This window comes from Rhinolophus sinicus, chromosome 3 (assembly GCF_057876585.1).
Source record: "Rhinolophus sinicus isolate RSI-liver-muscle chromosome 3, RSI-T2T, whole genome shotgun sequence".
NCBI classification, from domain to species: domain Eukaryota; kingdom Metazoa; phylum Chordata; class Mammalia; order Chiroptera; family Rhinolophidae; genus Rhinolophus; species Rhinolophus sinicus.
In genome coordinates this window covers 179,195,390-179,220,588 of record NC_142503.1, presented here as the reverse complement: position 1 = coordinate 179,220,588, position 25,199 = coordinate 179,195,390, and the positions used below count along the sequence as shown (strand labels likewise).

General features: G+C 50.5%; 1 protein-coding gene and 1 long non-coding RNA gene across 3 annotated transcripts; one reads left to right on the top strand and one right to left on the bottom strand.

Annotated features, from left to right (window-relative positions):
* Positions 1-2,316: 2,316 nt before the first annotated feature.
* Positions 2,317-24,138, top strand: TGFB3 (transforming growth factor beta 3). Its single transcript, XM_019733603.3, has 8 exons — positions 2,317-2,910; positions 3,188-4,411; positions 11,822-11,985; positions 12,288-12,417; positions 17,821-17,928; positions 19,567-19,738; positions 21,909-22,062; positions 22,984-24,138. The coding sequence occupies exons 2-8, from the start codon at positions 4,072-4,074 to the stop codon at positions 23,140-23,142; spliced, it is 1,227 nt and encodes a 408-aa protein (XP_019589162.1). The 5' UTR covers positions 2,317-2,910; positions 3,188-4,071; the 3' UTR covers positions 23,143-24,138.
* On the bottom strand, positions 4,405-17,846 carry LOC141570525 (uncharacterized). Of its 2 annotated transcripts, none has more exons than XR_012494590.2 (3): positions 17,711-17,846; positions 9,766-9,839; positions 4,405-7,745 (listed from the first exon to the last, which is right to left on the bottom strand). It is a non-coding gene; the product is annotated as an uncharacterized LOC141570525 (long non-coding RNA). The 2 variants fall into 2 exon arrangements; XR_012494589.2 differs by lacking the exon at positions 17,711-17,846 and adding an exon at positions 10,796-11,828.
* Positions 24,139-25,199: the final 1,061 nt, after the last annotated feature.

Here is a 25,199-nt window from a genome sequence, read left to right as displayed (position 1 = left end):
TTTGCAGGACAATAAGAAGAGCAGGTGTTCAGTAATTAGAGGTTTGCCCTGGCCTATAGATAGACATAGTAGACATAGATATAAAAAGTTATTTCTGGTGATAACTCTTATTATGGGCAAGGCCTCTAATTTAAATTCTTTAAGGGAGAGATAAAAGTTTGTCATGAGACCACAGGGTCTTGACTGTCTTCAGATCAAAATAATTCACAGGCCCAAGTGGCACATCTTGGGGAGGCCTGTTCTGAACCCCTTCACCAGCCTAATGGGGCAAGTGAGTTGAGTCTTCACTGACTCTCCATATAAGATCCCCAAGTGGACACCACTGGCTGGGTCTCTGGTACTGGTCAGCGGGGACTCCCAAACGATGGGCTCATGGCACTGAAAGTGAGCAATGTCCCCAATATCACACTGGCAGGAAGGCCTAGATGGCCACTGCTTCAAAGCGAGGGCATGGAAGTGGAAGTAGCAACCCTAAAACTGGATTGCAAGCATTTCTTGAATACCCAGTAAATCGCTCAGTTCAACCATTCATCCACCTATGTTGACTGGGTAGGGCTGTGCATTTTAGCAGCCCACAGCACAATGCCGTGACAGTCACAGCATTGCTTGGATGTCAGAAGAGTTGAGGTCTCATCCTAGCTCTACTGACAACTACCTGGGGAGCCAGACAGAGCCTCTCTGGACCTCAGTTTCCTCTCTTGTAATTATTCTTAGAGATTACCCCTAAGATCGTTTATTCACTAACTCTGATTCTCACTGAGGATACCCTTCGATTTTAATCTGAAGAAGCAGTCATTGCTAAAAATCCAAGATGGATAAAATATAGGCTCTGATGAATCCCTTGTTCCCTTCTTTCTTGGCCCCAGAAGAGGAAGAAGGAATCAGTCTTTGGATTTTTTTCATTTCTTGTGAGCTCATAGCCATGCCACCAGCAACTTATAACCACTGTGCAAACCTTCACTCCTACTTCTTCCCCAACTTCCTGAAAGCAAGAGGTGATCAGCGCTCACTCTGGACAGAAAGAAGCTCTAGAGTAGTGGCTTCCAAAACTTGCTGGACACCAGATTCACCTGTGCGGTTTGTTAAAAGTACACATGCCAGGGCCCCATCCCTGGAGACTGATTTAGTAGAGGTGGAGTCCCGAAGAAAGTAACTTCGATAATTTTCCCTCCCATTTTGCAAGAGTTTGCTTAAAAGCCTCAGTAAGCCTTTTTCTGCTTTAAAACTGCAACATCTATTTTAAATTACAACCACCACCACCACCACCACCCCATCCCCCACCCCTCACCCCCGCCACACACACTTCTTATCCTTCTTCCCTGTTTTATTTTCTACCTTGGCTTTTATCATACTACATCATTTACATATTTATTTAGTTGATTGCCTTCCCCACTGCCCCACCTCCACTTCTAGAGTGTAAGCTCCATTAGGGCAAGGGTTTTGTTTGTTTTGTTCACCGGAGTATCCAGAGAGCCTAAAACAGTGCCTGGTATATAGCAAACACCAAAAATATTTGTCAAAGGATGGCTGAATTCCAGAGGCAATAAAGCATAATAGTTAAACTCATAGACTCTTGCAACAGACTCCTCAGTCCAAATCTCAGTGTTGACACTGGCTATAAGACCTTAGGTAGATTACTTTTAAGCTTTCTACACCTGGGTTTTCTCATTTGTTATGCAAATGACAATGCCTACCCAAAAGAGAGAGCTTGTGTAAACTATCACCTCCATCACTCCAAGCAGTGGCCTTTTAAGTTGCTCTGTGCCTCAGTTGCCTCCACTGTAAACTGATCAACCATGGCCTTTGGGGATGCAGTGAACATCTCTTCAGTTAATGGCCTAGGAGCCAGGAGCAGGAACCAGACCTGGCAGGAAGGGTCCAGGAAGGCCGGATGAGGTGGGTTGGGGTGGCGTGGAGGGGAGCAGCACTGATTCCCAGGAAGCGATGTGCCTTGCCCTCCCTGAGCTTCTGGGAAAATACCTAGAAGCTTAGGCAGAGACGAGGAACGAAAGAAAAGAGAAAACTTCCCCTCACCCATCTGGGAAATGGGCTCCTGCCAACTGCTGACTTTGCGCTCACTGGCTCAGTTCCCTGCGGAACCCCCGGCGGGGAGGGAGGCTGCGAACATCTGGAGGACATTTCTGTAAGAGCCGCTGCAGAGCAGGGCTCGGGGGAGGGAGAGTTGCACTTGTACGCACGTCGGGCCGAGAGGGAGGCTACTCCCCCAGGCCTTCAGGCTTGTTTTCCTCGCCCTTTCTTGCAGCCCCTTCTCCCCAGCCCCAGCCCGCAGTCCCCAGCCCTCCTCGCCTTCCCGGCTCCGACTCGCGGAGCCTCGGTCACTGACGGCCTCGCCTCGCCAGAGGGCACCCTCGATCTGCAGAAAAACGCCACCATTTTCAGTGCCCCTGGAGCATCTCCAAGCTTCAGCAGGCTGCCCGACTCCAATCTTGTCAATGAAGAATCGGGGCCAGGATCGCCGCGGAGCTGAACCCAACTCCAAGCCCGCAACTAGTCCGGGCATCTCCCCAACCGAGGGTGGCACGGCCCCCCCTGCCCAGGCCCCGCGTACGCCCGACCCTGCACAGAGTCGGGCCTGGCCCGGGAAGGAGTGAGACTCGCGGAGGAGAGGGACAGACTGACAGCTGGAGAGGGCGAAGGAGTTGGGGGAGACGGAGGGAGGGGATTCATCGGAGTAACTTTCCAGAAAAACAGTCAACGTGTAGCAGGAGTGACTCCAAGAGGGGAAAAAAAGTTCAGTTACCACGTCGAACTAGAGGACTCGCAAAGTATTTTTCAAACGGACTCGGCTTTTCCTGTGCCTGTTTAAAACATTAAAATTGTGCAGCAAAAGAGGCTGCGTGCGCTGGTCCCTCCCTCCCCCACCCGGGCCAGAGACGTCATCGGAGGGAGGTATAAAATTTCAGCAGAGAGAAATAGAGAAAGCAGTGTGTGTGCATGTGTGTGTGTGAGAGAGGGAGAAGAGCGAGAGGGAGAGAGAGGGAGAGGGAGAGGGAAACGCAGGAGGGAGAGAAAGGGAGGGAAGCAGAAAGCCAAGTCCGAGGCAATGAGCAAGGGAGGCGAGAGATAGGGGAAGAAGCATGAGAAAGAAGGAATAACAGCTTTCCGGAGCAGGCGTGCAGTGAGCTGGCTTCTATTTTATTTTTCTTTTCCTTTTTATTTTTTAAAGAGAAGCAGGGGACAGAAGCAATGGCCGAGGGAGAAGACAAGCCGAGGTGCTGGTGACCCTGGGCGTCCAAGTGGATTATTGGGGCTGTTCTCCAGGGGCCTGTCCTCCCTGCCTTCCAATTGCACATAACCCCACATCCCAGCCAATGAAGACAAGAGGCAGCGGGAACAAAGTCATTTAGCAAGCCCCCGAGGAAGTGTAAACAAAAGAGAAAGCATGAATGGTGTGCCCGAGCAGCGACAAGTGTGTCCTGTGCTGCCCCCACCTTTAGCTGGGCCATCAGCAGCCCAGCCCTGCCTCTCCCCACCTACTCACTGGTGATCTGACTTTTTTTTTTTTTTTTTTTAACAATTTTTTCCCCTTTCCTTTTTCATTCTCTTTTCTTATTCTCCCTCAGGGCAAGGCAAGGATTTTGATTTTGGGACCCAAGCCATGGTCCTTCTGCTCCTTCTTTAAAATACCCACTTTCTCCCCATCGCCAAGAGGCCTTTGGCAATATCAGATATCCGCTCTATTTATTTTTACCTAAGGAAAAACTCCAGCTCCCTTCCCACTCCCAGCTGCCTTGCCACCCCTCCCAGCCCTCTGCTTGCCCTCCACCTGGCCTGCTGGGAGTCAGAGCCCAGCAGAACCTGTTTAGACACATGGAGAAGAAACCCAGAGCTACAAGGCACACAGTCGGCTTCTTCGTGCTCAGGGTTGCCAGCGCTTCCTGGAAGTCCTGAAGCTCTCGCAGTGCAGTGAGTTCATGCACCTTCTTGCCAAGCCTCAGTCTTCGGGATCTAGGGAGGCCGCCTGGTTTTCCTCCCTCCTTCTGCACGTCTGCTGGGGTCTCCTCCTTGCCAGGCCTCACAGCCTCCCTGGCCTCTCTCCCCGGCTCGCATATGAAGATGCACTTGCAAAGGGCTCTGGTGGTCCTGGCCCTGCTGAACTTTGCCACGGTCAGCCTCTCTCTGTCCACTTGCACCACCTTGGACTTCAGCCACATCAAGAAGAAGAGGGTGGAAGCCATTAGGGGACAGATCTTGAGCAAACTCAGGCTCACCAGTCCTCCCGAGCCATCGGTGATGACCCACGTCCCCTACCAGATCTTGGCCCTTTACAACAGCACCCGGGAGCTGCTGGAGGAGAGGGAGGACGGCTGCACTCAGGAAAACACCGAGTGGGAGTACTATGCCAAAGAAATCCATAAATTCGACATGATCCAGGGGCTAGCGGAGCACAGTAAGTCCAATTCTCGCTGGGTGTCTGCTCTGAAGGGTCTGAACTAGAGTAGGGAGTTCCACGGAGGGGGCCCTATCGGTGGCTCGATGGCTCAGGAGGTATGATGTGCAATTGGGGCTGGGTAGGTGGGTGGGGAGGGAGACAGAGCCATTCTGGTAAGAGCCTGGCGCTTCTGGGAGGCCAGGAGCCCTGTGGTGGAGCTGCTTGCCGAACTCGAATCACATCCTTGACTGATTTTGATTTGGAGTTGCACTGTGCCGTCCCATTAACATATGTGCTCTCGCCCAGGCGAGCAGATGGGTAACTGTAAGCCAAAGGTGCCATAAAGGGGCAGGGCTGGCTCTCTCTCAAGCCCTACAGTTCCATGAATCTGGAGACCTCCGTCTTCTCCCTACTTTTCACAACTCACTGTGACACGTCTCTGGTTCCGTTTTTCCAGTTCTTGGGAAGAGGAGTACCTACCCCACATTAATGTCTGTCAAGCTTTTGAAGCCCAGGCAAGAGACAGCTTCTTACTGTCTGGGTCCTTCAGTCTCCACCACACACGTGACCCACGTGAGCTGTGGGCGTGGGGGAAGGGTACACACCCCTGTTCACATGTACATGTGCTTTAGGGCGATGTGTAGTCTGGCTTTATAACAGAAGACAGATTTTTGTGCTCAAAATGGGTGTCTTCCAGGCCTGTGGACACAGGAAGGCAGGGTTGTGGCTCTGGATATGTAGACGATTGCTGGCGGCCCTTTCGTGTCTGCGTGTCACTGGAAGAGTGGATGGGAGGTGTGGCTGTGGGTGCAGAGGGAGCGTGTGTCTGGGAGTGTGCCCTCCCAGGAGGCTCCTGTCTATGCCGAGGAGCTGGGAGGCTTCTGAGTGAGACGTCTCTGTGTTTGTACACGTGTGGAAGTCATGTGTGTTTACTGAAGAGGGATTTAAAAAACCTCAACATGAGAGACAGAGATTTGGCAGATGTTGAGAAACTGACAGCCCAGGAAGGAAGAATGTGAGCCACTCGTGGGCCAGGGACTCTGGAGAGATTTCTGTTTGCTTTTCCTACCAGCAGGTGGCCTCACCACCCTGACTACCTCAGCCCTGGCTCACCTGGGAGGTGCCTAGAGTGGGAGCTGGAAGGTGGGATGGAGCAGGCCGGGTGAGGGTGGTCAGCGGTGGGTGGCGGTGGGGAGGTGGAGGTGGGGGAGGGACTGCAGAGTTGAAAGGAACCTGGCTAGAGAGAAGGAAGAGGAGAGGATGGCTGATGGGTGGACCAGCTCTGGCTGAAGGTGCAAAAGGCCCCAGTGGGAGCTGGTCCTTGCCAGGCCCAGGAGCCTGTGGTTACTGGCGAGGGTTTCCCGCTCCAGTTTCCTGTGGTGCATGGAGCGCCCTGCCTTAGGATGTGGCTACTGTGTGGGGCGGAGGCTGGAGGACAGGGCAGAGCTAGTGTGCCCTGCCCAGGGTCCTCCAGAGGGGGCTGACTTGGGGTCTACCGGGGGCCCACAGTTCCCAGAGACACTGGCAGCTAGATGGCTAAGCCCCCAACCCCTGGGCACCAATGAAGGCAGGAGTATTAGTGGCCACAGTTAGGAGGGTGGAAGGCTGAGGCAGGCAGGAGAGGTTTGAGATGAGTCCAGGGTAAGAGAGAAGGACTGGGACCTTAACGGTCCAGGTCAGTAGGAGTCCCGGGGAGGAGGGATTCTGGGTCACCAGGGCCCACCCAACCTGGCATCCCCAGCTGAGAATGAATGAGCCAGACAGATGCAAGGGCATGCAGGTACCAGTGGACCCCAATTTTGTGCACAGACTCAGGGCACAAACAATGGAGAGCCTTGGGAAAAGCCGGGGCAGGACCGCACAGATACTGGGCAGGACCTCAAAACTGTAGCCAGCAGGGGTGACCCTGGGGCCAGGAGCTGTGGTCAGGCAGGGAGCAAACCTGGCACAGTGAGCAGGATGCTACCCAGGATGCCACGGGGGGGTGGGCAGGGCCCAGTGAGACGTGGGCAATGCCATGGAGGCTCACAGGTGCAAACAGGAAGCAGGCCCAGACTCTCTGCAGCTGTTGGAGGTGACATAGAGGCTGAGCAGGCGCAGCTTGGGCCCGCCCTGCAGCTGGTCAGGTGCTGAGCCAGCCCTGGAGAGGCAGCCACATACGGCACACTACTTATAAAGAAGGCAGTGGGCAGAGGCAAACGCCCAACAGATGCTGAGTGGGAGCAGAGAGCCATCGTCAGAGGCTTGGAGGGTGGAGGGAAGCCTGTCCTGAACTTGTGGACAGCAGGCAGGGGGTGGCAGTGGGTCTGTGGTGGGGCACTGACAGGGTCTGGGTGCCAGAGCTTCTGTGGGGAGGGGATGAGATCACATTCTCTCCCACGCTGTGTCACTCCCAGCCCCCTCCCATACCCAGTGCACAGGCCCTGGGAGGGAAGTGACAGCAAGAGCTGGGTCAAGGAGACAGGAAGGCACTGGAGGGCAAAGTGCATGAAGAAATAGTTTCCAGTGGTGCAGAAGAAAGGGCACCAGGGTGAGAGGAGAGAGGGAAGGGCCCATCCTCTGGCTCTGCCATCAGAGAGGGACCCTGATTTCCCTGTTTTGCAGATAAAGGGACTGAAATGTGCATCAGTTAAGCAGTTTGCCCAAAAAGAGCAGGGACTCTGCCTGCAGAATGCATGCTAGTAGTGAGCACAGACGCAGGTGTGAAGAATACACATTTCAAGTCCTACCTTAAACCTTAGGCTCCAGGAGAACTCTGACTAACAACATGAATGAATCACTAGTTGGACTGAGCAGGAGGGGACAAGAGCTATTCTTAGTAACCCTGGTGATAGACTGCAGAGGGGTAACTGGGTGCGTTCTTTCTTAGCTTTGCCTATTTTTATGGCTGGGAGAGTCATACTGCCACAAGCGTTCTCCCAAATTCAGTGAAGGGTTTTTCTTTATCCAATGAAGAGTCAAGCGATTCCACCACGTGGAACTGGGCAAATCACCTCCCTGAGCCTCAGTTTCCTTATCTATAAAGTCAGAGATAATCTCAAAGGCCCTTTTAGCTGAAACAATTTTATGGTTACATCTGGGATGATTCAACATCACTGCTGGGGAGTGAAGGCAAGACTGTGACTCCTTTTATAATTCTCCAGGATTTTGTTATGGGAAGTGGGTGGAGGCTTTCTCTGGCCCACGTGGTGGGGAAAGGCACACCTTTTCAGTTCCTCTGTCATCCTTGGTATCAAGATATCAGCTGGTGTGGGTGTCATTTTATCTTCTGGCTTGTAATTACCTGTGTTTGGCGGGAGACTCTTATTTTCATCCAAGGGCAGTGCTCAGAGAACCAGCAAACCCAGAATTCCTGAGTAGAGAGAAAACTTGATATTTTGGCCTTTCTTTTTGTTTTCTGGCTGCTACATTTAGATTTTGTTCATTCTGAAAATTAAAACAAGTATTGAAAGAACTCATGTGTTCTGATGCCAATGCCTTCATGCACCAGGTCAGCGTTTCTCCAAGTGTGGTCGAGAGACTAAGTAAACCTGAAAACAGGATTCTTGGGCCCTGCCTCACCCTTCCCGAATCAGAATCTCTGGGGGTTGGGTCCTGGGGAATCTGTATTTTCAAAAAGCTCCCTATTGCTTCTTAAACGCACTGAAGCCAAAGACTCACTGACCTAGGGTGAAAACTTTCCTTGAGGGGCTGCAAACAGAAGTGCCCACAGAAGCCAGGCAGCTAATGCAAATAATCTAGATAGAAGAAAAGCCACAGCACAAGCACCATGGCAAATTGTGTGGCACACTTGCCTTGGGTCATGGAGAGAATAGAGGGTGTAGGGAAGGCTGGTGAGGGTGGGGGGACCTGGAGCGCATGTGCCCCATGAAAAAGGGGCACCCACTACTCTGCTCCTGCTGATTTTTGCAGTGAGGACTGTGGTTCCAGGTTAACTAGATCTTACCATTTCCCAGAAGAGCAGAAAATCTGCATCTTTCTGTGAGCTTTCCCAACTTTTAACACAGGCTTACAATGTTTATGGGCTTTTAATTCAAATTTTTAAAAAATGATGCATTGGACAAACATGTCTAATACATTTAAAGTTTAACCCATTTAAAGGTTAAACCATTAAAGCTGTGGTTTCTCAAACTTGCAGAACATCTGGAAGCCATGGTACCCTTTGCAGAGCACTATAAAGTGTGGTTCTCAACCCTGGCTGCATATTAGAATCATCTGGAGATCTTAAAAAAGAAAAAGCAAGCTCTGGACCCACCCACACGCCAAGGTAGTGAGACTCTCCCCTGGGGAGGGGGTCCATGCAGCATCTGTTTTCAGAGATCTCCAGGTGATTCTAATGTACAGCTGAGGTAAAGAAGCTCGGCCACACTGACACATGTAGTCGTGTCACTGGAACCAGCCGTAATTTTACTAGCAGAAATGTATACAAGCAAAGGCACATCTATGAGCCCAGGTGTCTGAAAACATTTTAAAAGGCCTCGACAGCTGCTCCCAGGATTTTCCACGAATACTCTACAGGCTTTTTTTTTTTTTTTTTTTTGCTTGTTTTTCTGGCCCTATAGCACAAAAGAGAAAATGGCAGCCATTAATCTATATATTTTGTGTGTTAATGGAAAAAGTTGGTCATAATTTAATTTGTAAAGGTCGACCTGCTAGTCCAGCTCTCAATAACACTAGTGTTCTGCCGAAGCAGGGCTTAACTACAGAACAGACTGAGAACTGGCTCTTGTCTGAGGCACAGGTTGGTTCTCTAGACCCACGGCATGGAATCCTGCCGCATTTTGTTGGGAAAACCAACCCTCCACTAGATGATCCCGCAGGTCCCCTCCAACTTCCAGAGTCTTCGCTTCAATAAATAAAGTGGAAGACCTGGGTTCAAATCCCACCTCTGCCACCTACTAGCTGAGTGACTTTCCTTGGGAAAGTCATTTAACTTTCACGATACTTTTCTCATTTGTAAATGGTAAATTTTACTTATTCTCATTCTCTTCAAGGATTGTTAGAGGATCAAATGAGTTTAAAAAAGCTCTGTGAAATGTAAGGTGGTGTTACTGCATTTTGTTTATTTACACTTTTATTCCACAAATTATTTAAAACATCATTGTTACTCAGTGGATTTAATTGTCAAGAAGATTATATTTACTTTTTTTTCTCTCCTATGACATTCTTTTTAAATCAGTAATAATTGTGTCTGAGCTGTGCTTACTAGCGTCAATTTGCTCACCTGTGACCCTGGCCAAGACCGCCCCCCGCCCCCCCGCCGGAGTTCAGTTTCTTCATCTGAAGAGGGTTGCACTAGATGACCCCTTAATATGCCTTCTAACTCTATTAGAAATCTGTAGATCCAAGTGATAAAAAATGACCCTACTTACCTTCTTGAAATCTCCTTGAAATTCCCACCTAGAGCAGTGAGTCCATCTTAGGGAACAGATATCTCATTGATGGGCTGGAAGAAACCAAGGAGAGATGGTTACTAGGGTGTCCTGAAGACGCTGTTAGCTCATGGGTCCCCACATCTGGCTTCCCACCATCTTGACCCCACTCTGGTTTTCCTCACTGGTATGTGCCATTTCTGTTCCCCCTTCCCTTTTTACAGCAATGAGTACATTGCACGGATATACCCTTTACTCCCTCTTTCAACAGTTACTGGAGGTACTATTATAACTGAAGCCATGTTGATGACAGCTCCTTCAAGAACTAAGTATGTCAGTTGAGAGTGTTGCCAGCCCAAGTAGCTTAACCAAATGTCTAGAGGGTTACAAACTCGCAAAATTAAACATTAAATTGCCATCATGATTCCCCTCTCTGGTTCTATCTGAAATGATTCAGGGACTAGTTGGCAGTATTTGTTCTTTCAAAGCCAATTATTAATCAGGACTTCATTAGCCAGCATTCACACATTTGTTTTCCTAACATCTGTTCCATTAATTTTCTAAGAACCAGTGTCAGGCCCACCAGATGGCAATTTCCAGAAACACTCACTCATCCTTTCCTAAAGATCAGTAGTGCATTTGCTTGTTTCCAGGCCTCTGATCCTTCCCGCCTTGTCCGTGATTTCCTAAACCACCCCTCGGGGTGATTATGAGCTCATTTCAGCCATGTCCATTATGTGTGGAATCTGGGTCTCTGAGCTTGAGTTTCAAGTTCTATCTATTGTTACCATTTGTGTAGAAAGTTTTTCTCTGGGTGTTAATGCTGCTTGGACCTTGAGGTTGTAAAGTGTACAGGAGAAAAGACAGGGTCTTTCTCGTTCCTCTATCTGGCTTTGAGGGGTGGGAAAGAGCATTTGCTGCCCTCTGTCTCATGGACAGGGACGAAGAGGCCATGGGGGTGACAGGCTGGCATAGTACGTGCTGGCAAGAAAAGAAACCCTTAGAGAAAAAGGAGCCAATGGCGACTGACCAGCTTGGTCTGAAGAAACATCTGTGGGTCTGCCAGGTTCGAGATGTGGGCTCTTGGCCAGGCCCATGCTGCCTCATTAGGCCTAAAACAGTGTTGATTATGTCACCGCACTGACACTTTCCATGGTTCCCTCCTGTTAATGGGATAAAAATCCAACTCATTGGTGTGACATTTCAGCCTCCCTGCTGGTGGACTCCAATCTGCCGTCTTGACCTCATCTCATCTGCTCCAGCCTGGCCACTTGGGGTCCCTCTTACTCACTTGCTCTTCCTCCCCACCCTGCCTGTGCTTCCAGCAGCAGTTCCATGAGAAATGAATTACGCCTGCACCTTGAACCCTTTCCTCCTGCAGGACCCAGCTCAGATGTCACTTCTTCCATGAAGTGGCCTCTGCTTTCTCCCTCCTCTGATCTCTTTGCAGCAACTCCTGGGCTTCTTCAAAGGCCCTCAGCCCCACCCCTCTGGTCCTGTTATTTGGGTCCGTGTATTCATAACCTCCTCTGGATATTAATCTCCTGGAAGGCAGGGGCCATGTCTATTCATTTTCGCTTCCCTCTGTTAACGTTATCCTTGGCACATAGTTTTTGCTCAATATGCTTTTCATAAATGAATGAATGCCTAAATGAACAAACACATGAATGAATAAATCTACTATGAGTTGATTAAACTACTAGGGGGGAATGGCTGAGATCTTTTGAGAATCTGTATTTTCTAAAAGAGTGGAAAAGGCAGGCTGGAGAGCCTGCCAGAGTTGGCATGTCGAGGCAATGGGAGGGGGGCGGTTACGTTTGACTGGCCAGTCTTGAACGCCATGTCCTAGGGCTCTGAGGTCTCTCAGGCCTGTGTGTGATTCCAGGGCCACCACGGATCTTCTTCCTAGCTCCACCTTTAGATCTGAGGCCTCCAGCTCCCACGTCCCCCCAGGTCACAGTGGGGACCTGGGCCACGAGGCGAGTATCCGTTGGCAGCACCCTGCTTCTGTGGGGCTCACTCATGCTGTGCCTCTCCCTGCTGCTTTGTCTCCTAGACGAGCTGGCCGTCTGCCCCAAAGGAATCACCTCCAAGGTCTTCCGTTTCAACGTGTCCTCGGCAGAGAAGAATGGAAGCAACCTGTTCCGAGCAGAGTTCCGGCTCTTGCGCGTGCCCAACCCCAGCTCCAAGCGCAGCGAGCAGAGGGTGGAGCTCTTCCAGGTGAGGCCCCGCCCAGGACAGAAACCAGCGGGAGGGGAGGGCCCGCCCCTTTGCCATAACTGGGAGGCCTCCCCTCTGCAGAGTTGGGCAGGCCTGGCTGTGAATCCTGCCTCCGCTAAGGCTTCATTTCTGTATGTGTCTGTCGTTAAGAGGATTAAGCGTTAACTAAGGAGCGCCAAGGAGCACTCAGGAACTTTCAGTTTCCTCTTCCTCCCCCAAGCCGTCCTCCTGCACTGTGACATGTGCTGCGGGACTCTGTCCAGGTGTCGGGTTCTCACTCCTTTCCTTTCTCTGCCCGGTAGATACTGCGGCCGGATGAGCACATCGCCAAACAGCGCTATATCGGTGGCAAGAATCTCCCCACGCGGGGCGCTGCCGAGTGGCTGTCTTTTGACGTCACTGACACTGTGCGTGAATGGCTCTCGCGAAGAGGTAGGTTGACTCTGAGAATGCTCATTGGAAGGCACCTCAGGTCCGGTGTTCCTTCATGAAACAGAGGCAAGAAAGCAGAACTACGGGAGTCGCAAATCTGCGGTCAAAGCCTGGCTTTGCCAGACTCTGTGTGTCCTTCATTCATTCACTCAACTAATATTTATTAAATGCTCCCCCTGAGCCAGGCCCTGGATTCAGCAGTGTACAAGACAGGTAAGGTCCCAGACTTAGGGGGCGTTTGTTCTGGTGCAAGAGACACATAATAAGCAAATAGACAAGTAAGAATTTCGGATAGCGGTAAGTACCATGAAAATCAGAATGAGGGCAATGTCCTAATGACTGCCTGGGGTCCAACACTGGATGCTCAGGGAGGGTCTCTACGTAGAGGGAATTTGTGCATTGAGATCTGAGTGATGAGAAGGGGCCAGCCTGTAAAGTCAAGAAAAAGCAAAAGAAACAAGGAGACCAGGCCCCCCCCCCCCCCCCCCCCCCCCCGTGGGAGCAAGCTTGATTTGTTCTAGAAGCGGCAAACAGACTGGTGTGGCTGGAGCGGAGTGAGCTGGGGCCCGAGAGGTAGCTGCAGCCATATGATTTCGGACCTATTAGGCCATGGTCAGCGTTTAGGACTCATTCCAAGTGTGATGAGAAGTCCTGAGAAGGTTATAAGCAGGGCTGGAAAGAGAGGGTGAGGTGACTGGGTTTCCATACCCCTCTGGTTGCCATGAGATCAAAGGAAGCAGCAGGAGCACCAGGTTAGGGGTCTCGCAGCAGCCTGGAGGACAGCAGTCGGGGCTTCGGCTGTGGCAGTCGCCGCGTGCGGGGATGATAATGGGTTTATTCTGTTTCGGCGGTAAAGCCAGTAGGACAGGTGGATTACGTATGGTATCCACACAAGAGGAGTCTAGATGACGTCTAAGATTTTGAACACCAGGGGGTACTACTTATTGCAATAGGGGAGACAGGGCAAGAGCAGTTTTGGGGAAGGTCTGTTTTGGCCAATTACGTTTGAAAGTCTTGGTCGATATTCAGGTAGAGCTGTCCAATAGGCAGGCATAGCAAACTTCACATGCCCCAAATATGTCAGCCACTCCTTACCTGGAGCATAAGGTCATGGTTCCTTCCTTGCATGCCTCACGGAGGTGTTTTAAAGATCACATATATTTGAGAGACTTCCATGATTTTCAGCCTGTTACCCAAGAGTAGGCTTTTACTGGATCAGGTATGGAAACTGAGGCCCAGAGAAGTTAAGTGATTTAACCAAGGTCCTCCAGCCTGGATTAGAGATGGAGCCTCATGACTGCCGCTGCCTGTGACATCACAGTCTGCTGTTTCTCCCCTTCTTTACTTGGTGCGACTGCTGGCCTGACGCTCGGTGGGGTGGAGTTACCTATGGTGGTCTCCTCTGTTCATTCTGTCTCTCTTCCGAAGAGTTTTCTGCTGTTGTCAGAAAACTGCCTTAGAGCCAGTCCACCTGCATACTGAGCTCCAGGCTCCCTGGGGGCAGGTGGGTCCTTCCTGGTCCTTGGTGTTTTAGGAAAGTGGGGGTGAAAGCTCTAAGGTAAAGATCACAAACTGCTTGGCCTACAGATTATTTTCAATTTAACTGGTGGTCAACGGTTTGTTTTGTTTTTTTAAGTTAGATTCCACATAAAACCTAGGCTTCTGGCCTTTCTTGAAACTTGGAAGATTTCCTGGTAATGATCCATTGGACTGAGTTAGTGGCTGCCTTTGAGGTGGGGTGTGCCTTCTTCGTGGCCCCACAAGCCCCACCACTCCCCGGTGCTCCCCAAGAGGGAGGGGCAGTCCCTACTTGGCATGATAGACAGGCTCACGTGCTTACTTCCCTACCCTGCCGGACCCCTATCAGCATCCGAGTTTGCAAGTCCCGTCTGGGGGGCCTCGCCTGGTGGCTGAGCCGGCAGGTCATGGGCTGGAGGTTCTGCCTCAGCTCCGAGGGTTACCAGGGAATTCCACCCTACCTCCCTTACCGTGCACGAAGGTAAAAGCCTGGAGAACCCACGTGGATCTGCTGACAGCAGGCAGCACTGTTGGGAATTCTGACTCAGACAGCCCTCCACCTAGAGCCCGGCATGGCTACAGAGACGAGAGGCCAGGAAAATGAATCTTTTAGCTTCCCTGATTTTGACCGGCTCCACCTGGATTTCTCTGAAGCTCTGAGCACTTGAAGGAGTTCTTATTTTCACAGCTGCAGAACTCAGTGAAAACTTTGCATTGAGAATGATTTCCATCCTCCTTGAGACATCAAAAAGATAATTTTGCAATAAAACCTATGGGTCCTCCACCCACCATCCCCACTGCTGCCAATTCTGAGGTTAGTTCTTCAATGGAAGCTTCAGTTCCCTCTCAGGAAGATGCTGCCTGCCCCTTTGCACAGGGAATCAGACACAGGCTTTTACTTATGCAGAGCTCATGAGCCTCTTCAGAGTTTGTGGCCCCAAACGAGGCAGCAAATGGACTACAAATGGAGCAGTTGGTGGTGTGGAGTAATGAGGAAACTGAGTCACACATCTGGTCTTACATTCATTCAGCAAACATCTCAGAGCCTATCGTGTACCAGGTTCCCAGGCTGCCTTCTGGGTCCCAGAGCTGGCGGGAGCCCTCTCCAGAGCTGGGGGCCCAGGGCCTCATACCCTTGAGCTATTACTCCACACGTGTGTTTTCTCTGTGTGCAGAGCCAGGCCTCACCTAGCAGGTTCCCTGTGGCCCGGGACAGGTCGGACACTGGGAAAACACAACCATTCCGCGTCTTAGGGAGACTGCAGTCATCTTCCTTGGTGGTCTCTGTTGGCCCCTCTTTGTCTCTAACAATCAGAAGTGTGGGTCTGGCATCAGGCTGCCTGTGTTTGAATCTTTGCATTGAGAATGATGGCTCTACCACTTACTGGCTGAGTTCCTTGGGCAAGCCACGTAATTTCCCTAAGCGTCAGTGTCCTCATTTATACAAGGGGGATAACAGTAGTTTCTACTTTGTAAGATTATTATAAAGATTAAAGGAGTTAATGCATGAAAGTCTTAGTGTGGTGCTGGACACGTGGTGCGGAACAAATGTGGGTGATAACTGTGATCACTCTGAGCTCCCTACCTGGACAGAGCCTGTTGGTCACGCTGGGCCCCGTCTCCCACTTACCACCTCTACCCTAACCCTGACCCTCCCCAACACATCTGTCTGCATCTGCACTTTTAACTCACAGAATCATAGACATGCCCACTCCAGGTCTCTCTCAGCTCCCCTTAAACCCTTTGGGTAATAGGAAGTGTGCTGTGTTATGTGGCCCATTTCAGCTACTCCAGCTCCTACTTTCAGCTCCCTTAAACCAGGCAGGGGACACTCCTTACGCCTCTCTCTCTATTCACTTCTTGTTCCCTAGCTGGGGCTCTTGTTCTATTGGTCCCTCCCGTCCCTACCAGAGCTGATCTTCGGAAACAAATCTTCAAGCTCAGCAGGTGTCAGTGTGTCCCAGAGGCGTCCCTGATTTGGGGCAGGACAAATGAGGCTGGGCTCTGAGTTTATGGAAGAAGAGATTGAGCTGGTTTTTAACCAGCAGGACTGGGACACCCAGGTCTGCCTAACAGAGGCTGGAATCTCTGGGTTTGGGCCATTCTGCCCAAGAGAAGGATGCAGAACTGGCCTGGACTCTTTGGGGTTTTCCCGTCATGCGGGGTCTCTGGTCCCACTCCCCGCACCAGAACGCAGGACATGGTGAGGCCAAAAAGGAACACCCACGGAGCCATAGATAGGGGCGTCATATCACTATATTCTCGCTGGCGGCTGGGTGGGAGACACAGGAAGCAGGAGCCACACGATCTGCAATCCACCGTCTGCTTCTCTGCCAGCCAACCAACCTGCGAGCTGCAATCCATGCCTGCTAGCCCAGCCATGGCTGTTATATTAGTGGCTAATGGCTAACTGGTTACAGCTGACGGCCAACTAATAACTGAGCCAGCATCTTTCCACGCGAGGCCCAGAGCCTGGGACTCTGTCGCCACATTCCCGATGACACCAGAGTTCAAGAAGACCCCAGGTTGGCCCCAAGGCTGGAGGCTCATACAGAACTAGGGTGCCTCAGAGGGCAAATCAATCAATCTCTGAGATGCTGGCCGAAACCCAGAGTGATTTGTCCCCCATGACCTCTGCTTTTGCTGACTACAGCTGGCTGTTGCCCCCGGATCAACAGAACTTCCCTGATTGTCTTACCCACCAGAATTAAAATGATACCAGATCCTACCTAGTTTCCCTGCACAAAACTACTAGATTTAGTTGCATTTTTTTTACTACTACTACTATTTTTTCTTCCGCCTCACTCAACCTCTTTTACTAATTTCCTTGCCTCCCCAATTTTTGTTACCAAAACCCCTGATCCCACAACGAATAGGAGAAAGGGCCAGAGCTGGCCTTCTTGCACCAGAATATCAGTCACCGAACCCTGGCACCTCCAGGCTTCCCCGTGATCGTTCTCCCTGAGCTCATGGCGTCTGGCCCCTTGGCCTGGTCCTTGGCTGTCTCCTCCGGCCTGTGCTCTAGGCTCACAACCGTCTTCCTGAGCTGTTTCCCTCCATGAGCCGTCCACATTTCCAACTTCCCCATCAAGGTGAAGAAGGATTCACAAAGAAGAAACTTCCAAATAACATTCACCTCATCATGTCCTTGTTCCTTAAGGAAAACATGGCCAAGCATAACCGGGATTTTCACCGGAATCTACCGCTCTATGTCGATAATCAGAGCGCTGGTAGAAATGCTGGCATCTTCCACCTAGACTGATTCTGCTGCTTGTTTGCAGGTGACCAGGCTGTGACACTGCTTCCTGACTTTTCACCCTATGGCTCGGACGGTGCCGCCTTCCGCCCATCTTGTGGCCCTTTGAGTTTGTGGCCTTTTGAATCACTGCCTCTCTGCCCCAGAGTTCTTTGGTTTTCCCTTTCCCTGGTCTCGCTCAGATATACTGCCTATTCCCTTCATACTTTCTCAGCAGTTTGGCTTGAATATTTCCTCTCCCAATAAACACCTATGTGGTATGAGTATTTGCTTCCTTCATTCCTGTATCTTCATATTCTTTTGCCCCCAAGTAGGCAGGTAACAGTTTCTTTTCCTAATACCATCCTTTGAAAATAGATGACTGTTAAAATTCTCCGTCATGATCCCCACTAGTTTACGTCTCCATTTGGTTGTTCATACTGTAACAGAAATACATGGCATGTGGCAACATGAGCGTGAAGGTCCACGCTAGCTTTGGCAGCACTCGGTCTCTTCTGACACTCAGCATAGCCCACTTACTGTGACTGTCTGTGGAAGCAGGGCCACGGGCCTCCCGTGCACGAGTGGGTGGGTACACCTCTCCGTTACACAAAGTGCTTTTCTAACCAACTCTGTGTCATATTTTGCAGAGTCCAACTTAGGTCTGGAAATCAGCATTCACTGTCCATGTCACACCTTTCAGCCTAATGGAGACATCCTGGAAAACATTCACGAGGTGATGGAAATCAAATTCAAAGGTAACAAAATGGATTGCACGGAGACCCTACCAGCCCCCAGGAAATGGAAGCAAGCTCCCTCACAGAGATGGCCGACTATTTCGTACTTGAGTGATCTGCTTTGTCCTAAAAGCAATGAGTGCGACTCACAGGTTCTAGATATAGAGAGTACATTAGCGTTTGGAAGCCAGGGTAGGTAAGTGGTACCTGAGCTCAGTGAGCAAAATGGGGGTGAGAGTACCTCTATCACAGGGTTTTCATACAAATTAAATAACACGTGTAAAACACTGTGCCTGGGATGCTCAACAAATAATAGTCTGCCTGCCCCCCAGAAGAGAGGAACATTAGTGGCTATGATGGTGGGGGCCCTGCCTGCTGAGCCTGCCAGGTCGCGGAGCCCCCCTGATCCTTGCCTAGGAGGCATCTGGTTTTGAACGACGGCTTCAGGGCTTGGGGTGCTTGTGTTGAGGGTCATTTCTGATTTTCCAATATGTTTCTAAAGTGCTCAGCCTAGACAGTCTCTGGATTCCAGGGACGCTGTCTTTTCCTTTCATAGTCCCAATTTGGGTAACTGAGGCACACCTGTGGCCAGGTGGTTTGTCAAGGTCAAACCAACCAAGTCAAAGCCTGAGATCAGAGGCTTGTCTGGAAAAAAGGTGCAGGCCTCTCTTGGCTCCCAGCCCGGGCAGCCCTTTTCCCCTTCACGGGCTCTATTTCAGAGTTTTTTTTCTTAAAACCGAACATTTGACGTTCTAATCACACAACCTCAGAGCTCAGAAGACCTGTAGAGTCCTTACCTACAGGCCAGGTGAGGACAAAATCCTGCCGCTTCCGTAAACAGTGTTGTTCACAAAGATTTTCAGGAAAGGAAATCGGAAATCTGGGCCTCTCGGTTGTCTCACAGACCTAGGGCTCCTTCGTGAGGTCCACGTCCCCACTATGTACATAAAATTCCTCATGGTCCTGAACTTGGTGGAGATGGACAAGTTGGCAGCTGTGTCATAAAGCAGATCGCCTTTTACTTGACACTCTTTCTCATTCAGCCGTTTTCATTTCAGATGAAATAACAGGTTTTCTTTCCTGAATTTGCTAAGCTGTTTATCATACACTTCATTAGCTCACCTGAGTTTTACAGTGAAAACACTTTTGAACCTATAAGTGCAGTGTACATGGTAACAATTACTCAGTCTCATTCATCTGGCTCCCATTCAAGCTATATTAAATTGTGACACCTTAAATTGTGTGTGTGTGTGTGGGTACATCTGTGCCACCTTGATCAATCCAGATCATAGAGGAAACTCAAACACCCCAAGATTCTAAGTCCAGAATCCAAACTGACAGCCCAAAGGGATGTGAGGCCGCCACCCAGGGACAGAGATGCATCATGGGTCCCTGAAGATGCCCAGGAGCATCTCGGGAAGAGCTCTCTGCCCTTGGGCAGATGTGTGCGCAGGAGTCAGGAAGGAGCCGACCAGAAGTGCCTCGTGGGTTCCTTGATGCTAAGTCTCCCCTTCCTGCAGCATCCGAAGCTGCACCTTACTGCTCGCCTTCCTTGCAGACTGACTGTCCCTCTTTCCGGCAGTGAGGGGATGGGATGAGAAAGCAGCCTCCATGCCCCCTTCCTCAGACAGGCGGCTGTCGCCTTCCTTCCCTCTGCAGGCGTGGACAGTGAGGACGACCATGGCCGTGGAGACCTGGGGCGCCTCAGGAAGCAGAAGGATCACCACAACCCTCACCTCATCCTCATGATGATCCCCCCTCACCGGCTGGACAACCCGGGCCAGGGGGGTCAGAGGAAGAAGCGGGCGCTGGACACCAATTACTGCTTCAGGTGAGCCTGGGCCCGCTCCGGGTCGTGAACTGCTGGTGTCTGCTGTGGGGCAGCCCCTGGCCCACGCTACGCTCAGCCCCACGGTCCCTGATGCTATTCACAAACGTCTCCAGGAAAGATTTAAAACCGCTTACAAATCTCTTTGTTTTTCTGGGAGCCCCCCCGTTTTTCTGCAGCCCAGTTCTGGAAGGCCCTGGGTAAAGTACACGAGGAGGAGAGCGTTGCTAAAATGGTTTGGATTGGCGAGGCTCGGCGGAAGCCTCTCCACGGGTCTCATGGTTTATAGTGCTTGGGGGGCGGGGGGGTGTTTGCGTGGCAGGGAGATTAATGCAGGCATTTCCATGAAAGAAGAGCTCAGTTCCCTATGAAGTGTCCAAGGATGCTACCAGATGAGGGAAAATAGGGCAGTCTCTATTTGCAGTGAAGATTCTGAGCTGGAGAAATTAATGAACAAATTCCGAAGTAGTTGGGTAGCCACAGTGAAAAGATGAGAAACACAGAGCCTCTTCTCTTATTTAGGAGGAGTTTAGCTTCTTGTATATAAAGGAGAGAGCTGCTAAAGCATGTGTAGCGATTACTGAAAGGTAGAAAGTGACCGCATCCACGAGAAGGCCTGAAGGATAAAGTGCTTGAAGAATTTGGAGTTCACCTAATGAATGCAGGAAAGGCTTCAGGAGGGCGTGGAATCTGAGCCTTCCGGGATGAGTGAGGTTTGGGTAGGTGGGGATATGGCAGGAAGCACTTCTAGCAAAGGAAGGAACACGAATGGGTCAGTTTGGCTGGAGAGGAGGATGCCTGGATGGAGCTGGGTAGAATGACTTGGGACATTTTTAGATCTTAAAACCATGCCTTGTTAGGAACAACTGAATGAAATGAGGGATGTTGAGCTTGGGGAACAGAGAGGGTGGGGGGTGAGGCAATGTGGTTGCCTGCAACCGCCTGAAGATGGCATGTGGATTTGTTCTATGTGGCTTTTAGTCAGTTAGGAATGAATGCCCTTGGCTGCAAGTAACAGTGGCCTAACCACATAGGACTTCTTGTTCACAAGAAGCCTGCAGCAGCAGCCTCAGGGTTGGGCTGGCTGCTTGAGTAGCAGTTGGGGATTCTGGCTTTCTCGCCCTCTGGTCTGCCACGCTGAATGTGCTGGCTTGCTTTTCATGCTCTTGTTTACGGTCACAGTGACTGCTAGAGCTCCAGGTATCTTGTTCATGCTCAAGAAGGGAAGGGGGATGAGGCGGAGCCAGCAGCTTTCCCCATCCATCTCTGATTTATATATAGAATCAAATATTTTTGTCAGAATCTGCCCTTATCACCAGCACACTTCTCCTTCTGTCTGATTGGTCACTGCTGGGTTATATATGACCACCCCTACCTGCAGTGGAGGTCAGGAAAACAAGTACCTGGTGTTCTAGACTCTGTGATGGGAAGCAGCAAGGGAGAGGGGGGTAGGGATGGTTATTGAATAGATAGCCAAGAGTGTCTGCCATGGTTCACCCCTGGAACCCACAAGAAGCCAGATTTTGGTCAACACCTGCCTTTGGAAATAGCAAGTTCTAAGTCTCAGCAGATATTGAAGTACAGACTAGCTGCCCACTTGACCAGGGGTATTGCCAAATGGATTTCTGCAGGCAACGGAATTCAAGCAGCCTGATAATCACAGCTGGGGGTCATCTAGGAGTCTAATATAAGGATATACCTCATTTTGATTCAGGGGCCACAAGATTTCGTCTAAGCAGTCATCTACTATAGTATATAGGCTGCATGAGCTTAGAGTTCATTTCTGGTTGGATGCACATAGGAACAGAAAAATAAAGCCAACCTTTACAAAGCTGAGTCGGCTAAGAACACTCAGTGCTTGGTTTTGTGTGGAGCAATTTATGTCTCCGATTCATAATGTAAAAGGGGGCAGGGCCCCCTTTGCCTTTTCTCTCTTTTTCATGTATCATCTGTATCTGCCTGTTATGTCCCTGGGATTATGGTCTTCAACACAGAAGATGCCTTTATAGTCTAGACAGCTCAATGAACTTGAACTTGGGATGCCACTGATGAGAGCAATGCTCTTACAATGACCAGGAAGGCCTCCACGTGCAAATATGAGGGCCATTTATGAAGTCTTTTACATTCGTGGTTTCCTTTTAGGTTGATTTTCTATAAATGTCTTGTGTTGTAGCAACGTGGAGGAGAATTGCTGTGTGCGCCCTCTCTACATTGACTTCCGACAGGATCTGGGCTGGAAGTGGGTCCATGAACCTAAGGGCTACTACGCCAACTTCTGCTCAGGCCCTTGCCCGTACCTCCGCAGTGCAGACACAACCCACAGCAAGGTATGGGGCAGGGCTCAGGCCATGCAGGGTGGCGCCGGGCCCGAGCGGCCAGGCCACTGGTAAAAAGGATGCATGAAGGATTGAATGTCGAATGAGCAAATGACGATCTGGGGTGAGCAAAATCCCTCTGGCGGAGCTGCTGATCTTGGCACCCTGGTCCAACCCCACTTGGTCACATTCTGCCCTTGTAATTTCTTCCCTAATTCCAACCAGATGTCTTATGTGTGCTGTCTAAAGCTTTTGTACCATTCTGGAAATTAATTAGCAATCACATGCCACCCTACATGTCAGAGATATGTGCACATGGCTGGCAAAGCATGCTGAGGCAGAATGGCTTCTACCATCAGTTAGAGGACTCTGATAATTCCAGCTTCTTGACTGGAAGCCAAGTTATTCTGAAAGACAGTGTAAAGCACGCAGAAGAAGCTATATGAAGCAATAAGAAGAAAAGGGGAGGGAGGGAAGTCCATGAGTCTGAAACCAGTTTGTCTTTCCCTCCAGGGGAATCAAAACAGAGCAGCAATTTATGAAGCACGTTTCCTTATAGCTCATTATTACTGGTCCTGTCTGCGGCCCCACACTCTGGCATTTACTAAATGGCAATGTTCCGTGAGAACATTTCTCACCAAAGCAACCACTTAGAGCTAGGAAGACCAACCTAGGAGTTTTCTGAACACCGAGAGAATTCCGTTACCCATTTAAAGCCCCCAACATCTGTTAGATGCTGAAACTGTTAACGAACAAGCGCGGGTGCTCTCACCCCTCCTCTGGGGACGAGCAGCCCTAGTCATTCACCTAAACGGGGATCGCGCCCGCGGCCAGCCTACCACTCACTCAGTCTCTGGAGCAGCCCCTCGAGCTTGCAGAGGCCCCAGGCCCAAAGCGTGGCTTTCCATCCTCTAAACGCTGTGTCCTCCCCAGGTGCTGGGCCTGTACAACACCTTGAATCCTGAAGCATCTGCCTCACCTTGCTGCGTGCCCCAGGACTTGGAGCCCCTGACCATCCTGTACTATGTTGGGAGGACCCCCAAGGTGGAACATCTCTCTAATATGGTGGTGAAGTCCTGTAAGTGTAGCTGAGACCCCACCTGCGACAGAGAGAGAGGAGAGAGAACTGCCACTGCCTGACTGCCTGCTCCTCGGGAAACACAAAAGCAACAGACCTCACCTTGAGGCCTGGAGCCCACAACCTGCAGCTCCAGGCAAAGGGCTGAGACGGAGGTTCCCTTTTGGAACATTTCTCTTTCTTGCTGGCTCTGAGAATCACTGTGGTAAAGAAAGTGTGGGTTTGGTTAGGGGAAGGCCGAACTCTTCAGAACACGCAGATTTTCTGTGGTGTAGACAGAGGTGGTGGGAACAGAGGAAGAGGGATGGCAAGTCGACACGTCGTACGGCAATGGGATTTGGGATACCTAGGGAGGAGAAGGGCAGAGAATGGCTGGGACAGGGCCAGACTGGAAGACACTTCTGCTGCCCCACATCTGCTCTAGGAAATCTGGATTACGTTATACAAGGCAAGCATTTTTCTTCAGACAGGTTACCAAGACATGGTCCCAGCATTGTATCTCAGACTATCTGGGGTTAAGGACAAATCTGTTCTTTTTGCAAACTGTCCTGTTGACATCAGTCAGCATCAAGGGTCACTACAGGGAAAAAGTCCAGGTCATGTCGTTCGCGGGCCACCAACTATATTGGGCCCTGTGGATACGCTGAACTCAGAAGCAGGTGGGAATGAACCCTCTCCTGTCTGCCCTCTGGGTCCCTCCTCTCGCCTTCTCACTAGATCGTATTTCCCCCTGGACATTTGGCTAGACACCTTCCAGGTCAGGGTGCACATACCTGAATTTTGGGTCTGTGCAGCCTTTGGGGCATTATGGGTCCCCCCCTGGCCCCCTGAGACCCTGTGTTCATCTGGAGTTCCTGGAAGCAGGTGCTACAACATGCGGGGTATGCGGGGGAAGCTGCACGGTGCCACACAGGGACGTGGCCCCACATGCGTAGACTGAGGTATAAAGACAAATACAAATATTACTCTCGAAATCTTTGTATAAATAAATATTTTTGGGGAATCTTGAATCATTTCATCTTCTGGAAGATTGCTTCTAGAACAGTAAAAGCCTGATTCTAAAGTGCAAGTCTGACTCAGTAAATATCCTCAATGACCCTTTTCTTAATTCTATGTCCATATCTACTACTCAGAGGTGACTGGAATCTGGGCAGAGCATCTCAGATACGGAACACTTCTGAGTGTGACCGCCATGCACAGAGGCACGCCGGGCTGCCTTCTGCTGTCTGAGAAGACTGCACTACTGTTTGAGTTCTCATTTTTCTTCAGTGTATATTATTCTCAGACACACTGAGGCAGTGGCTCAGATTTGCAGAAAGTACAGTCTGTGAATTTGACCTCCAATTAATTACGGGCAAACATCACTTGGCGTGAGCACTTGCCCATGGAAATGTGTTGGTTTGGACATTCACTATAAGTTACCAAAATGATCATTTTTGAAAATCTCCGCTCACCCTCCAAATCAGTTGAGAATAAGAGAAGCTGTCAGTGGCAAATGGCCTACGAAGCAGCTGCCAATTCTGTTACCAGGTTAAGCCTAAAAGAGCTCCCCAGGAACCCCTTTCAGACAAAGGGCCTCTTGTCAGGGACCTGGGAACGGGAGAGGGCAAGAAAGCAGCCCTGTAGTTGCCTTTTGAGGTCACAGATCCCAGAGCAACGCAGAATTCTTCGTGCCATCAAGGTCCACCGGAAGCAACCATCTGCAGCGCGGAACCATCCAGCGGCTCCCAAAAAGCCTGTTCCTTCCTCTATTGAAATCACGTTACCCCCTCACTGGTAAAATAGTCTACGTGAAGCTAAAATTTGCAGGGTGCGGGATATGGATGATTTATGTCCGTGCCTCTGTGTTTGGTCACCAAGACTTTTCTCCTGCTTTGTCCCTGCCCAGCCAACCCTAAGGGCTTCTCTCTCAGCCTGCATCACACGTGGCACCCATTTACTTCCACTTCAGGGCCTACCTGTGTCCCTGCTCCCAAATCATGGCAGGTGGGGTCATGTTCCATCCTACCTAAGGGAGCAGTAGCTCTAGATAGGGGATGCGGCATGCCCAGCCCTTTGGCCACAGGCCATG